Source organism: Acomys russatus, chromosome 6, assembly GCF_903995435.1.
Source record: "Acomys russatus chromosome 6, mAcoRus1.1, whole genome shotgun sequence".
NCBI lineage: Eukaryota > Metazoa > Chordata > Mammalia > Rodentia > Muridae > Acomys > Acomys russatus.
Window position 1 is genome coordinate 48,061,961 of NC_067142.1, and position 15,969 is coordinate 48,077,929.

Here is a 15,969-nt window from a genome sequence, read left to right on the forward strand (position 1 = left end):
GAAGCTAGAAATTTCCTCCTATAAATTAAGACAACCTACCATAATAACTTTCTCATTAGGCTAAAAAATTTCCACTAAATTCCCAAGTTGTTGGTGACAATCATTTCAAAGGTTTAAAAAGTTATGAAGAAGCCATAGTGGTTCATGCCTGTAATTCCAGTACTCAAGAGGCAGAGGCAGGGAAATTGCTACAAGTTCAAGGCCAGTCTTGTCTACATAGTGAGGGAATGCCTGAAACAAACAAAAAACATTTGAAAAGCGGGACGTGGTGATGCACACCTTTGCTCCCAGCACTCAGGAGGCAGAGGTAGGGAGATCTCTGAGTTCGCGACCAGCCTGGTCTACAAAGTGAGTTCCAGGACAGCCAGTGCTACACGGAGAAACCCTGTCTCCAAAAACAAAAACAAAAACAAAAACAAAACATTTGAAAATGAAATAAAGTAAATTTCTAATGTCACAAAACAAAAGAGGGAAAAGATAAATCTTTCCGTCGTTAAACCAAAATGCAAGGTAGTTGTTTCCCAAAGGCAATCATTATACTGTAATGTTTGCTTTGCTTCTGTTTTAATGTTCATGGCTTTGGAGGCTCTGCTCCATCCTCCCGCGCCCCCCCCTCTCTCTCCCTTCCCCCCCCCCACTCACACTTGAGGAAGCAGAGAACCTCGGGTATTCCTCCTCGCAGGTCCCTCACTGGACTGGACTAGAGCTTGCCTAGTTAGGTTAGGTTGCTGGCCAGCAGGTCCAGAGGCCCACCTGTCTTATCTCCTACCCTATCCTTGTATTCAAATACCCACTACTGCATCTAGCTTTCTTACATGAGTTCTGGGGATTGAACTCAGGTCCTGAAGAGTGTCTGGAAGCATTTTACTGATTGAGCTATATGCTCACTTCAGAAACTATTATATTTAAATTTGAGCATGGCTTTCCATTGGAAAAATGAGTTAAAATCAAATATAGCATCCCCATGTATTATATATAAGAATTTGCTCATGGGATTCTGAAGAGTCAAATGAAATTGTAAAAATACTTTTAAAGGCTGGAGGGATGGTTCAGCCGTTAAGAGCATTTGTACTCACAGAGGACTTGGATTTGATTCCCAGCACCTACGTGGTGGTCAACAACCCTAACTCCAGATCCAGGTGATCTGTTGTCCTTTTATGGCCTCCATCTATGTGGTACAGAATGACACGTCGGCAAAAATATTCATACAAAATAAAAATGAATAATAAAGTCCTTTTTAAAGAAGGAAAAAAACATTTAAATAATTATTCAGTAATTTTTTTTATTTTATATTTCAATATAGAATCTTACCATGTAACTGGGCTGGGCTGCAACTAGCTATATAGACCAGGCTGGCTTTGAATTCAAGTACCAGGATTAAAGGTATGTGCCACCACACCCAGCAATACTTAGTAACTCTAACTTACTAGGATGGTTATAGTAAAGACTCTTCACTTGATCCATACTTCCACTTCCCACACCAAATCAGCACTTTTCCTGACAAGAATACTTTTAGCTCTTTTTAAAGTCAATGACTAAATTTCTCTGGGGAGGAAATAAAATATACTACATGTGGTACAGACTGATGTACTCATGACCTGGCCAGAGTAGCCGTGTTTACTCAGTTTGCCCTTTCTAGTTTAAATGATTACTTAACCATCTTTGTAATTTCAATGCTTGTAAAAAGAGCCTGTGAGCTCACAAGCTCACAAGGGGTCACCAACATGTCTGAGTAGTGATCACAACATGCTAATGACTACCTACCCCCGACTTAGGAATTCCCCTAAAAGTCTTTAAAAAGAGCCTACAAACTCATACGGGGTTGTCAGGTGACCCCAGCATGCTGGATTTCTACAGAATAAATGTTCTATGTTGTTTGCATACTATTTGAGCCTGGGGTCTTTTCTGGACCCTAACACTTTAAAGAATACTTTCCCAGGTAGCCTGTGTTTATCCTTGAATCAATTGATTTCCACTAAAAAGGTCTTATTGCTGGGTAAAGTTGCACACTGCAACCGCAGAACCTGAGAGGCTAAAGAAGAGGAACAAAAGCCAGGCATGGTGGCACACACCTTTAATCCCAGCACTGGGGAGGCAGAGGCAGGTGAATTTCTGAGTTCAAGGCCAGTCTGGTCTACAAAGAGAGTCCAGGGCGGCCAAGGCTCCACAGAGAAACCCTGTCTCCAAAAACCAAAAAAAAAAAAAAAAAAAAAAAAAAATAGAGGAATAATACTTTTAAGGTCAGCTTTAACTATACAAGCACATTCAAGGCAAGCCCGGGTTACATGAGAGAGAAGCTGTCTCAAAAAACTAAAAGAGAGAAATAAAAGCAAAATAAGAAAATAAGAATGATGAATTCTGTACAGTCATTTACAAGCACTTCTCCATGAACTAATACAAGGATTTAAGCTTAGTATACTGAAGTCAAACACATGTACAATGTAACAACTATGGACACTGCTATTAAACAACAGTAAACAGCCAGGCGTGGTGGCACATGTCTTTAATCCCAGCGCTTGAGGGAGAAACAGGAGACTCATGGGTTCAAGGTCATCCTAAGACACATATTGATTTCAGGACAAGCCTAGGACATAAGCTCCTGTCTTGGACTGGAGAGATGGCTGAGAGGTTAAGAGCACTGGCTGTTCTTCCAGTCCTGAGTTCAATTCCCAGCAACCACATGGTGGCTCACAGGTCATCTATAATGAAATCTGGTGCCCTCTTCAGGCGGGGAGGCACACATGCAGCAGAACATTGTATACATAATAAATAAATCTTTTTTTTTTTTTAAAAGACCCTGTCTCAAAACAAAGTTAACCTTAGACCAGGAGTTATATATTCTCCACAAGCCACTAAACAAGAGGTATCAGATTTATCTAGATCAAGGACTAATAATTAGTTACCCAATGACTGGAAAACTAATTTTTAATAGAACATACAGCCAAGCCAGGAAGTGGTAGCACACAACTTTGATCCCAGCAGGAGGGAGACAGAGACAGGTGGATCTCTGTGACTTCCAGGCCAGCCTAATCTACAGAGCTAGTTCTAGGACAGCCAAGTCTACATGGAGAAACTCTGTCTGGAAAAACCAAAACAAAGAAGATACAGCTATTGGATCTTTAGCTTTTCTCCCTACTTCCAGTAACAACTACTACCTATCACCTTTCCACTTACATGTTAGGGCAGAATACTGCTCACCTTTAGGAAGATAATCACACAAAAGCAGCTAAATGAATTTTTTAAACCGTCACATAACTGGTGTCATTGTTAATGTTTCTAGACACTTTTAAATAATATGTACTTTAAAAGCTACTTTTGGAGCTGGAGAGATGACTCAATTAATAGTTCAAGTGCTTGCTGCACAACCATGAGGACCAGACTTCAAATCCCCAGAAGTGCATGGTAGGTGTGCAATCAGCCTGTTTCCATCTCCCAAACTCTGGATTAGAGCACACTGCTGCACACTGCTTTTACCGGGCTCCAGGGATCAGAAGAGAGGTCACTGTGCTTATACAGCAAGTACTTTACCTACTGAGCCATCTCTTCCATCCATTTTGCTTGGTTTGTGCTTGTCTGTCTATTTTTAGAAAAAGTCCCATATAATTTAGGCTGGCCTTGCATTCACAATGTAACAGAAGTTTGCCTTGAACTTCTGACTTTTCTGCCTCCACCTCCCAAGTGCTGGGATTACAAGCATGTGCCACCACACTAGACTGATTTAATGCTTTAACAGATTATTATGAAAGTAAAAAAGAAGACTCATACCTTTAGAGAGATTTTCATATAGGCTCTCAATAGTTAGAAGCAATTTATTTTCCATAACTAATCCAAATACAGCCATCCAATGTTTTTTAAAGCACTGTAACAGATTTATTAGAGTCCATGGTGGTTTCAAGTACAGTACCTAGAAAGTATTACAAAATCATCATCTACTGATTTACTTTACCTATTATTTAAATATACCAATATAGGAACTTCCATACATACCCCTAACAAAACTATAGCTAGTCAGACTATTTGTAAAGTAAGAGGTACTAATTACAATTTTAAAGTGATGAGTCTATTACAGATTGATTTTTATAAAATTTGCATTATTAATCATTAGTTTCATAACTTTTAAGTATACAAAGAAAGCAAACTCTAATTATAGAAGTAGCATAGTTTTTTATCAGAAAGGTACTTCAATCTACTTTTTTCCTTTCTTTAAATGAATGCTTTTTTAATGTGCATGTATGCACCTGGTCCCCACAGAGGCCAGAAGAAAACATCAGATTCCTTAGAATTGAGGATACAGTTGTGGGTGGCCATGTGGGTGCTGGGACCTGAACATGGGTCCTTTGCAAGAACAGCAAGTGCTCTTGACCACTGAGTAATCACTCCAACCTCTTAATCTACTTTTCTATATGGTCATTTCTATAAGCAAAATAATCTAAATATTTCATACTACCCAAGGGAAAATCTATACAGAAAAAAAAATCAAATGTTACTTATTTGCTACATTCTTACAGAGACATATTTGTAGATAACTAAAAGAAGATATATTTATAAATAGATAAATATAGGTATTTACAGATAATTCAGGAAGATGTCAATGCCTTTTTCTGAATCATTCATATTTCTATAAAATATCTAATTTATACCAATCCTCCTAGATCTTTTCTTATTATTCATTATTATTTTTGGATCAGCAGTTGAAAATATTGTTAAGCACCAAACACATCACACTGGCAAGGTTTAGAATCTTATACTAACTGGAATAAACATTTCAGCTACAATTAATGAGCTGTAGCATTTCTCCTAATTACAAATTTGATTTAAAACAAACATTAAACGTTTTAAAATCATGTTTGCTAAATTTGGTGTTTCATTTAACTGTAGAAAAGACAGAGCACTTATGAAATTCAAAATATCTTATTATGATCATTTTTTACTCTCATATTTACATGGCATAAAGGTCAAATATATAGATATTTTTGTCAAATATTTTGACCAAATCAAATTTAATGAGCCAAGTAGTTATTGTTTGTTTCTTTTGTTTGGAGACAGGGTCTCTTGTAACCTAAGCTTACTACATAGCCAAAAATTATCTTGAATCCTGATCCTCTTACTTCTATCTTCAAGTGCTAGGATTGTCAGCATGTGCCATTACACATGCTTTATGTAGAACTAGGGGAAAAAACCTGTGGCTTCATGCATGCTAGGCAACCATTCTACCAACTGAGTTATATCCCTGGTCCTTGTGGGAGACTCTTAAGGATTCAATTTAAGCTCTTGGAGATCAATGTAGCCAATAACAATTAGTTAATTAATAAAAAAAAACACAGAATCTTCTCTTGGACTACCTCGTCTTTCTCATTTTTCCTAAATATACCTACTTTTGCTCTGTTCAAAATAAATAAAGGCTATACAGTCCTAACCTGTAAGAAATGTTCATCATAAAGATGGTTCGGTTCACTAAGGCACTTGCCATCAACATGGCCTTTATCCAAATGATCCACATGTTAGGAGAACCGATTCCTGCCAACTTGTCCTCTGACTTCCAAGGGAGCACCATGATAAACACATGCATGTACACACACACATACTTGTACACACACACACAAAATAAACATATAACACCTATTTTTAAAATTTTAAGTTATCAAAATTCAGAGGAAATGTGAGCTATGGATTACTGTAAAACCTTTTAATTTACACAAATATCTTCTAAGACAACAAATCATCAATAGTAGAAAGAGATCTCAACTAATATAGCTAAATAAGTACCTCCATCCAAAGATCTCCAAAGGCAATTTTCATTTCTGTTTCTAATATTGAAGATAAAGCTGTCCCAAGAGATTTTTCAAGATCACATATAATGTGTTCAAGGAGAATGGACAGTCCAGAATTTGTAGATTCTTCCTTAGATGTCTCTCTTACAGGTGCTATTGCTTTAAAACAAAGTTTCAGGCATTACTAAAACAGGTTTTGTTACTTTGGGACAGGGTTTCAAGCAGTACAAGCAGGTTGACCTCAAAGTTGCTATGTTCCTAAGGATGACCCTGACCTTTGAACCCTCTTGTCGCTACTTGCCAGTGCTAAGATGCAACCATGGACAACCATGCACGGTTGGTTCAGTACCTGGATCAGAAGGTAGAGCTATGCTCATGCTAGGAGCGCTTTACCAGCTGAGTGGCATCCCCAACCCCACTTAAGGTTTCTGACCGAAACAAAAACCCTATGATTTTTTTTTAACTTAAATAGAAATATGAGAAAAACGTTATTTTAACTAAATTGAATTTTACTATTTTCTTTTTGTGCTGTAAGCAATGGTGCTGGCCTCATTTTACATATTTTTATATTGCCCATCTCTTAGCATTAAAGTATTTCTTTTATTATTATTACAAAAAAACAAGCAAAAAAAAAAAACCCACAAAAATGAAACAATTAGGAGAGGGACTTCCCTTCTCAATGCTGAGACGAATTTTATTATTTTCAACCAGAAGAATTAGAAGACTACCTTGCTTTTACACCTAGCAGTTACATCAAAAATGTTCTTCTTCCCCAAAGCAGGACATATTCAATCTATATAAATAAAGTAAGCTTCTGGCTTATCTATATTCATGCCATCCTCTTTCAAAATAAGCTTTCTTAAGTTCAGTTGTTACCATCTCATTAATACCTTTTTAGTTGTTGTTGCTTTGTTTTTCGAGAAAAGGTTTCTCTCTGCAGCCTTGGCTGTCCTGGATTCACATTGTAGATCAGGCTGGCCTTGAACTCAAAGACCTGCCTGCCTCTGCTTTCATGAGTGCTGGCATTACAGGTGTGCGCCACCATGCCCAGCTTCATTAATATCTTTTACATCTAAAAATAACTGCAATTTTCTTATGGCAAATTCAAATATTAAAGGCCTTTCTTATCTCCACAAATACTGGCTAAGGATTTAAGATGAGCATAATATAATGTGCAAAGTGAAAGCTTACTGCTAAAAAAACATACACTAAAATATGCTGTAATGCCTCTCAAATGTCATTTTGAATACCAAGATATACTATTCTCAAAAAGGGAAGGAAGCAATATATATGAGTATATTAATATTTATACAACTGCCTATAAAAGTATATCTAAGTTTTAAAAACCTCAACAATTACTTTCCCCACAGAGGAGAAGAGGCCAGAAAAGGTGGTCAGACCCCTGAACCTAGATTTCTACATGGTTGTAAGCTATCCAATGTGAATGCTGAGAACTAAACTCTGGTCCTGTGAAAACATAGGACGCACCACTAAGCACTGAAGGAAAGTGTTTCCACAGGAGGGAAAGTTTACATACATTTATAGATAGTGCCATGCAATTTAACAGTCCATCAAATATCAAGTCACAGAACAGATCATTCTAATAAAAAAGCAACATTGCAGGGTTGGAGAGATGGCTCAGTGGTTAAGAGTACTGTCTGCTCTTCCAAAGGACCCAAGTTCAATTCCCAGCACCCACATGGCAGCTAACAGCTGTCTATAACTCCAGTTCCAAAGGATCTGATACCTTCACACTAATGCACATAAAATAAAAGTAAATAGACGGCTCAGTGGTTAAGAGTGCCGCCTGCTCTTCCAGAGGCCCTGAGTTCAATTCCCAGCAACCACTTGGTGGCTCACAACCATCTATAATGTGATCTGACGCCCTCTTCTGGCCTGCAGGTGTACATGCAGGCAGAACACTGTATACATAATAATAAATAAATCTTTAAAAAAAAAAAAGTAAATTTTTAAAAAGCAGATTTGCCTTTATATTTTTATTAGTTTAAATTTTAAGAAAAAACTATATTACTAGAGTTGTATGATATTTGCTTTTTCTATATTAATAAGGGATTAGGAATATGAAGCTAATTTAACAAAAACATTAGAATGCTACACTTCAAAAGAGTATTTCCAGCCAGGAGCGGAGGCGCACGCCTTTAATCTCAACACTCGAGGAGACTGAGGCAGGCAGATCTCTTTGAGTTTGAAGCCAGCTGGTCTACAAAGAGAGTTCCAGGACAGCCAAGGCTACACAGAAGAAACCCTGTTTTGAAACAAAACAAAACAAAGAGTATTTGCTATTAATAATTTAAAAGATGTATTTTGCAAGGAACAAGTTATCATGTCCATAATGATTATAAAAAAATATGAGAAATGGATAAAAAGAAAATAATTGGTAAAAGTATATGGACATGGACAGCAATAACAGTAAAGTTTGCTTTTGCATTTTATTTTCATTTTTATTTTTTGAGACAGGGTTTCTGTGTAGTCTTGGCTGTCCTAGGCTTAGTTTGTAGACCAGGCTGCCTTGAACTCACAGTGACCCACCTGCCTCTGCCTCCCCAAGTGCTGGGTTCAAAGGCTTGTGCCACCATACCCGGCTGCTTTTGCATTTTTATAATTTTTACTTAATATATATGGGCAAGTGTTCCAAACATACTATTATTTTAAATGTACAAGGTGAAAATTGTATAATTAGTTTCAAATGTCCCCCAAAAATACTAGTGTATAATACGTATTTCTAATTATTCATAGTAAAAATATTACCTGCTTTCAACTGTTGCTTAGAAACACAAGGCTGATGGCACATATCTGTGTTCAGAGTTAAGTTTAGTATCTCTGCATCCAATTCTTCTTTACTGAGTGACTTCACACCACTTATAATGCCTTTACTTCTTAAATTTCTATCATCCCTAAAGGTCCAGTTAGTGAAAAAAATTTTTTAGAAAATCAACTATATATTTAAAAGATCAACTATGTGTCAATTCAAGCACAAGATCTAGTCAAAGATTGATTAATTACCAATATAAACATTAAAAATAGTTTAAAAGTTTAGAAATGAACTGGATAAAAACATTTATATGGGACTGGAGAGTTCACTCAGTGGTTCAGAGTGCTTCTAATTCATTCACATTACCAGACGCCCCTGGCTTCTCAGAGTACCTGCACTCACGTGCACATTCCCACACAATATACGCATAATTTAAAATTACAAAAATCAAACCTAAAAAAGATTAAAGCTTGTATTATTTGAAGCTTCTATAAACTTCTCTTTAACACCTGTATAATTTTATATTCTGCCTTTTAATCTTCTGTCAATATCTGTGTATGTGTGTTCACACATGCGCACATCACATGCACAGGTGCACAGAGAGGCCAGAAGAGGCTGTCACATTCCCTGGAGTTGAAGTTCTAGGTAGTCACAAGCTGCCTGATGTTGGCTTGGAAACCAAACTCAGGTCCTCTGTAAGAGCAGTACATGCTTTTTACCTGCTAAGCCATCTCTCCAGCTCCTAAGCTTCACCCTCTTCTTATATACAAAAAAATAACCAACTTCTTACCTCATATAACTAACAAAGTCTTTAAGATTTTGATACCAACTTTTCCTCTTCCTCTCTTAAAAGTGTTCTGAATACTATCTAAATTAAACTAAATAAAAGTTTATCAAAAAAGTTCATCTATTTAGTATATTATTCCTCTGAAATCATATATCACAAAAAAATAATAGCTGAATATGATTAGTAGTAGATTTAGAAAATAATTGTTGATTTGGTAAATATAATTTCTAAAAATTCTTTGCCATAAGCTATTATTTTTTTTTTTTTAAATCACAATACTATGACACTCACGTGCACAGAATGACGAGAGAACATGGGAATAATTCCTGGTACTGAAGGCAGCACTTTAATACTCGATCATCATTGTTCTCGTCACTCAATCCATCTGTAAATCAAGCAAAGGCTATCAATAATCTAGACATTATTTGAGCACGTTGACCCATGCCTGTCATTCCTGTTTTCAAGAGGCTGAGGCAGGAAGACTGCTATAAATTCAAGGCTAGCCTGGGCTAGAGTGAGACCCAGAAAATATGAGGAAAAAGCTGGGGTAGGGACAGGGCGGGCTGTGACAACAGCTCAGTCAAAAAGTGCCTGTTTCCTCAGGACAACTGAGGAAGACACCAAACATCAACCTTTGACTCCCACTCACAGGAATAGACCCAGGCGCGCACGTGCACACACACACACACACACACACACCAGAAAAATATTCCCACACGAAGATAAGAAAGAAATCTCATATCACCTGATTAATCTAGGCAATATTTACAAATTAAAAACATGGCTGGGCATAGTGGCACATGCTTGTAATCCCAGTACTTGGGAGGCAGATGCAGGCAGATCTCTATTAGTTCGAGGCCAGCCTGGTGTACAAAGTGAGTCTAGGACAGCCAGGACTATAAGAGAAACCCTGCCTCGAAAAAAACAAAAAATAAAAGGTCTAAAAATATGTAGGTTTTGAGGCAATGAAGCTACTCTGATGGTGGATACATGCCACTATATATTTCTCCAAATCCATACAAGGTGAACTGGGTGACAATGATGCATCAATTTAGTTTCACTGATTGTAATACTTGTTTTCTTTTCCCTTTCTTTCTTGGTTTTTTTGAGACATGGTCTCTCTGTATACTTGGATGTTCTGAAACTCACTATATAGAGCAAGTTGGCCTTGAATTCACAGAGATCTGCCTGCCTCTGCCTCCCAATTGCAAGGATTAAAGGCATGCACCATCACATGTCACTGTAGTATACTTCTTATTCTGACAGGTGGTATTGATTATAAGAGAATTGTTATGCATGGAACTAAGAAGGATATGAGAAATTTCCATAACTTCTGCTCAGTTTTGTTGTAAAGCTAAAACTTGCCTAAGTATCTATTTTTTTAAAAATATATCTGAAAAGCAGAAAACTCATTAAATAAAATGAAGACAGCAAAACAATGTCCTCACAACTGTGAATCCAGACTTCACTTAAATTGGACATTGGATTCAAAGGATAGAAATGTGATCAGAATGTTAAAGATCTGGTTACCAAAAGCTATGTATTCTAGTCTCAATTCAATCACTCAAATACTATAAGTAAAATATATAATTGCATCATGTTTGAAATTTTCTCAATTTATAAGGTCTGTAACAAAATTTCTTGTGTCTGCTTTTCCTTAGCCTCTAAAACACTGCATTTAGAGAAGTGCAAGAAATGAAACATGGGCCCTTGGCAGAAAACACAAAAAGTAAGAAGGGAAGACAGAAAAAGAAAGAGAAGGAAGGAAAGGGCTAAGCAGAGAAGAGAAAGGAGACAGACAAGGGAAGGAGAGGAAGCAATAGAATGGAAATGTACATCAAAAAAGAAGGGGCAATCCGAATTCTATAGTATAGCCAAGTATGCAAAAAACTATATAATCACTATGTGTGAAATACTAACATAGCCTAAGAAAGGATAAGAAAGACATTAAAACAAAACCAAAGATTCCCAACATAAGCCACAATTATCACAACACCCTTTACATTTCACAGTCTAAGGGCAACACACTGTTAATTTTTAAATCATTTCTTTCCAAAAATTAAGCAAGCACCCAAACAAATCTGTATCGAGGCATATCCAAGAGAACAATACTTACAAAGTTTTTGGGACGCCAGCTGTAATGACTGACCCCATAGCTTTCTATCTTGATTTCTGAGGCTGTTGTTAATGAAATGAATCGCAGGTACAGCTTTATGTTGGACATGTTTTAGTAATTTTCCTGCCTTCATACGATCTAACTCTTGCATAACCACCCAGGGAATTATTAACACAAGTGTGTCAAAGCCTAAAAGACAGAAAGATTTTTTTAGAATCCAACAGCAATTTCTAAAAGCCAAAGTTTTAAAGTACGGTCTCTGGGCCATGGAAATGGCTTGGCAACAAGTACATTTGCTGCCAAGCCTGATGACTAATATGGCGGCAAGAGAAAAACAGACTCCGACAAGTTGTCTGTAAGTTGCTCTCTAACTGCCACACATATGCTGTGGCATACACGTATGTGCACACACACAAATAAATGTAAAAAATAAAGTACACAAATAAATGATATACCTAAGATATGGAAACTAAAAAGGATCCAAAAGCCAAAAGAATGTTAAGAATTTAAACATGGGGCTGAAGAGACGGCTCAGTTTCAATTTCCAGCACCCACATGGCAGTTCACACCTGTCTGTAACTCCAGTTCCAAAGGATCTGATACCTTCACACTAATGCACATAAAATTTGTTTAAAAAGTGAATAAATTATATATTAAAAAAAAAAAAGAATTCAAGGGGCTGGAGAGATGGCACAGTGGTTAAGAGTGCTGCCTGCTCTTCCAGAGGTCTTGAGTTCAATTCCCAGCAACCACATGGTGGCTCACAACCATCCATAATGTGATGCCCTCTTTGGCAGATAAAACATTCATATACAACTAGTTGTTTTTTTTTTAAGAATTTAAACATTAAAAACTACCAGATTATAAAAAGAATGAATTTAGCAGAAATGACTCCTATAATCACGGTTTACAATGTAAATAATTTCACAATAAACAATTTTAAAATATAGTAAATGCCATCCAAAGTGTTTTAGATTTCTAGGTTACACTATTAAACATATCATCTTAAAAACTTCAGATGATGGAGTATGACTGAGAAAAACAACTGTTAATATAAAGTACCAACCCCCAAAAGAAAATCAGGATCTGTGAATGTTTTATAAGTACCTGGTATTTCTGTTGTCTTCAAAATGTTAACAAATTTGAGATGATTCATCAGAACATTTGTGTCAATAACAATTAGAAGCTTTTTGTCTGAGGCAGTATTTGCTAGAGAGAAGAGCAAAGTCAGTATTTCATTACTTGATATTAAATTATGACTAAATTTGGGTATCATCAAAGTATAGGTTATTAATTTAATTAAGACTTCTCTGTTTTGAAGGCTTAATGGTATAAAAGAAGAATCAATCAAAGGATCCTCAAGGTTGCTAATTATCTGACCTATCACTTGCTGCTGTGTGACTTTCTCCCCAGCCAAGGGTTCCCTGGGTAGGACTCACAAGCTTGTTTAAGGCAGAGAGTCTGAACAGAGGAGGATGGAGGCAGCCTTGTCTAGGTCAGAGGCGGTAAGGCCTGGTGAAGTCGGAGCCCAGGAACAAACAGGGTCAAGACTAGAGAACTATTTTGGGGAGCATTTCTATGGGAAGAAGCCCTTTCAAAAGCACTCCAAAACTCCTGTTACTTCAATTCTTAAGGGAAAAAACAGTAAGTTCCCACCCTAATAAGCTATCATAAACTTTGGGGATATATTTTAATCACAAACTGATTTGCCCCAGCAATAACTATGGTTCTAAATCCTGCCCTGCATCCCTAGTAGTTATACACTCAAGAAGTATCAATTAATTTTATTATACCCTCAATAAAATATCATTAAAAACTTAAATATGTATAAAAGTAGTAGTGTTATTCCATAGGACTATTGGGAAGATCTAGTGAGTTTCCTATTCAATAATATAGAAAAATGCTTAGAAATTTATGAAATATGAGTATTTTAAATATGAATAAAAGGTAGCACTATATTCTTTATAGAGAATTCAAATTAGTATACTAATTAGGGTAATCTCGTTTTCTTAAATTTATTTTGTGACAAGGAATATATAAGACTATATAGAACAGGCTCCTGGAACTCTACGTCGTCTAAGATGGTCTCGCGCTCCTAATCCTCCTGCCTTAGCCTCCCAAGTGCTGAGACCACAGGCATGCACTACCATGTCCAGAACTTTGGACAACTGCCATTATCTGTTCCCACAAGTAAAAATTTTACTATATTAACAAGAAAACCATGAAAATAATACCTTTATGCAAACAGTTAAAAGAACTGAAAGTTATAATTAAGAGCAAGACTAATTACTTCTTGAGAAAGATAAATTCTAGTAATGATCTAATAGGATAAAAGATAAGCCATTATGATTTTAAATAAGCACATTTAACATTTTCACTATAAAAATTGAATATTGGCACATCAATTGTTAGAGAAGGACAGATCACAGAAATTAACACAGAGTATACCAGAAGAATGTACATCATCTTCCACCAAGTCAATTTCCATACTCATTAACTCTCCAGATGGTGGAACCACAGGTAAATCCACACTTTTTCCCACGCGTGCAGCATGGAGCTCTTCTACTATCTGCATCTGAATTGTAAAAGACCCCAGTGAAGTATCTGAGTTACTTTCTGCAGATATTTACTAAGAAAGGAAAGCAATACATCATGGAAACGTGTTACCGACATAGAGATAGCACAGTAAAACATATGGATTTATAACCACAGTTATAAAATCAATTCCTTTCTGTAGCCTCAGGCAAACTGTTTTACTACTTTAGAATTTAATTTGCCCATCTATAAAGAATATCAAATTTCATCTATCTTCTTTAATACTTTTTGTTTTGTTTCTCTGAGTAGCCCTGGTTCTCCTGGAACTTACTTTGTACACCAGGCTGGCCTCAAACTCACAGAGAGCCGAATGCCTCTGCCTCCCGAGTGCTGGGATTAGAGCTGTGCACCACCACTACCCATCAAGGATTTTTATATATTACTAAAGTAAGTCATGTAAAGTTCCTTATATAAAACCTAGTACACATGCATCAAAATAAATTCATTCTCATTTCTCTTCTCATTTCAAAGTACTTTAAAGAGTCACCTTTCTCTTACTGCATGTGAGCTGAGGCTACAGCTGAGTGCTAGAAAGCTTGCCTAGCACGTGTAAGGTCCTGGATTCAATCTGTCTCCACTTCAAATCAAGAATGTCTTGTCCAGTGTCCTTGAGATGTCTAATATTGTTTATCAACTATCAGAAGCTAAACACTAAATATTTTATTATTAATTGTATTACACTTTAAAATTTTATTTTGTGGGGCTGGAGAGATGGCTCAGAGGTTAAGAGCATTGTCTGTTTTTCTAGAGGTCTTGAGTTTAATTCCCAGCAACCACATGGTAGCTCACAACTATCTGTAATGAGATCTGGTGCCCTCTTGTCACCTGCTGGTATACAGGCAAGCAGAACACTATATACATAATAAATAACCTTAAAAACAAAACAAAACAAAAAAGGGCTGGAGAGATGTCTCAGCGGTTAAGAGCATTGGCTGCTCTTTCAGAAGTCCTGAGTTCAGTTCCCAGCAACCACATGGGATCTAATTCCCTCTTCTGATATGCATGAAGATAGAGCACTCATATACATACATACATATGCAATAATGTACACATATATATTTAAAATAAATGGAAGGTGGTGGTGGAAAACTTTATTTTGTACTAGAAGAATACAGGAGTGCATGTACCCAAACACCTTTACCTACAAGCCATCTTGTTGGCTCTGAACTATAAATCCTAAGATCCTTCTCACTTTAGAAGTATCTCCCTGATGGTATTCAGATATAAAATATTAAACTATGTCTGGGGCTGGTGTTACATACCTATAATTCCAGCACTCAGAAGGCTAAGGCTGGAAGATCATGAGTTCAAGGCCAGTCTTCTTTACACAACAAGGACAAGGCCAGTCTGAGTTACACAGTTGGAAACTGTGTCAGATTTAAATTTTTAAAAGAAAGAAGAAATGAGAATATATTCTCTTTAAAGAATACATGAACAGTCTTCTATCAAGGGGCACTGACTCATAAGACAAAAAATACAATTAACTATTATAAACAAAGATTATTCACAATTGTTTGAAGAGAAAAAAAGTTAGCAAATTTTAATTTACTAAGGTGACATAAAATTATACACAATAATTTTATGAATATAAACCACAAGACTCCAGGTAGAAAATAAAGCAATAGGTAAAAAGACGAAATACTGTGGACTTTCGTTTTTCACTCAATAACAATTTCATCTTATTTCTGAGAAGACAAATAAAAAACATGGTGTCACATTGCACCTTGGCAACTCTAGGTATACACATGCAAAAGCGTAACATTAAACCAAAATAAAGATAACTTCTGGCCCATGAACACCACCCTCTGTTTAAAACAGATTAGCTTATTAGAAGCAAAGGCAAAAGACAAGTAAATGTAAACTTCTCCCAGTACCAGAATCAAATCCAGAGCCTTACACTGCTACACAAACACTCTACCAACTGTAT

At 36.5% G+C, this 15,969-nt stretch overlaps 1 protein-coding gene across 6 annotated transcripts in view; it reads right to left on the minus strand.

Annotated features, from left to right (window-relative positions):
- Window positions 1-15,969, minus strand: part of Swt1 (SWT1 RNA endoribonuclease homolog) — a 51,121-nt gene that overhangs the window by 23,122 nt on the left and 12,030 nt on the right. For all 6 annotated transcript variants that reach the window (XR_007830780.1, XR_007830781.1, XM_051147552.1 and 3 more), the window contains 7 exons: window positions 13,896-14,022; window positions 12,555-12,656; window positions 11,448-11,636; window positions 9,623-9,716; window positions 8,541-8,686; window positions 5,767-5,930; window positions 3,766-3,904 (listed from right to left, as the gene is read on the minus strand). Coding sequence is in view for 4 of the 6 variants with exons in the window: in XM_051147552.1 (XP_051003509.1) it covers window positions 3,766-3,904; window positions 5,767-5,930; window positions 8,541-8,686; window positions 9,623-9,716; window positions 11,448-11,636; window positions 12,555-12,656; window positions 13,896-14,022 (961 nt within the window). In the remaining 2 variants the exon portion in view is untranslated. The remainder of the gene's footprint in view (window positions 1-3,765; window positions 3,905-5,766; window positions 5,931-8,540; window positions 8,687-9,622; window positions 9,717-11,447; window positions 11,637-12,554; window positions 12,657-13,895; window positions 14,023-15,969) is intronic.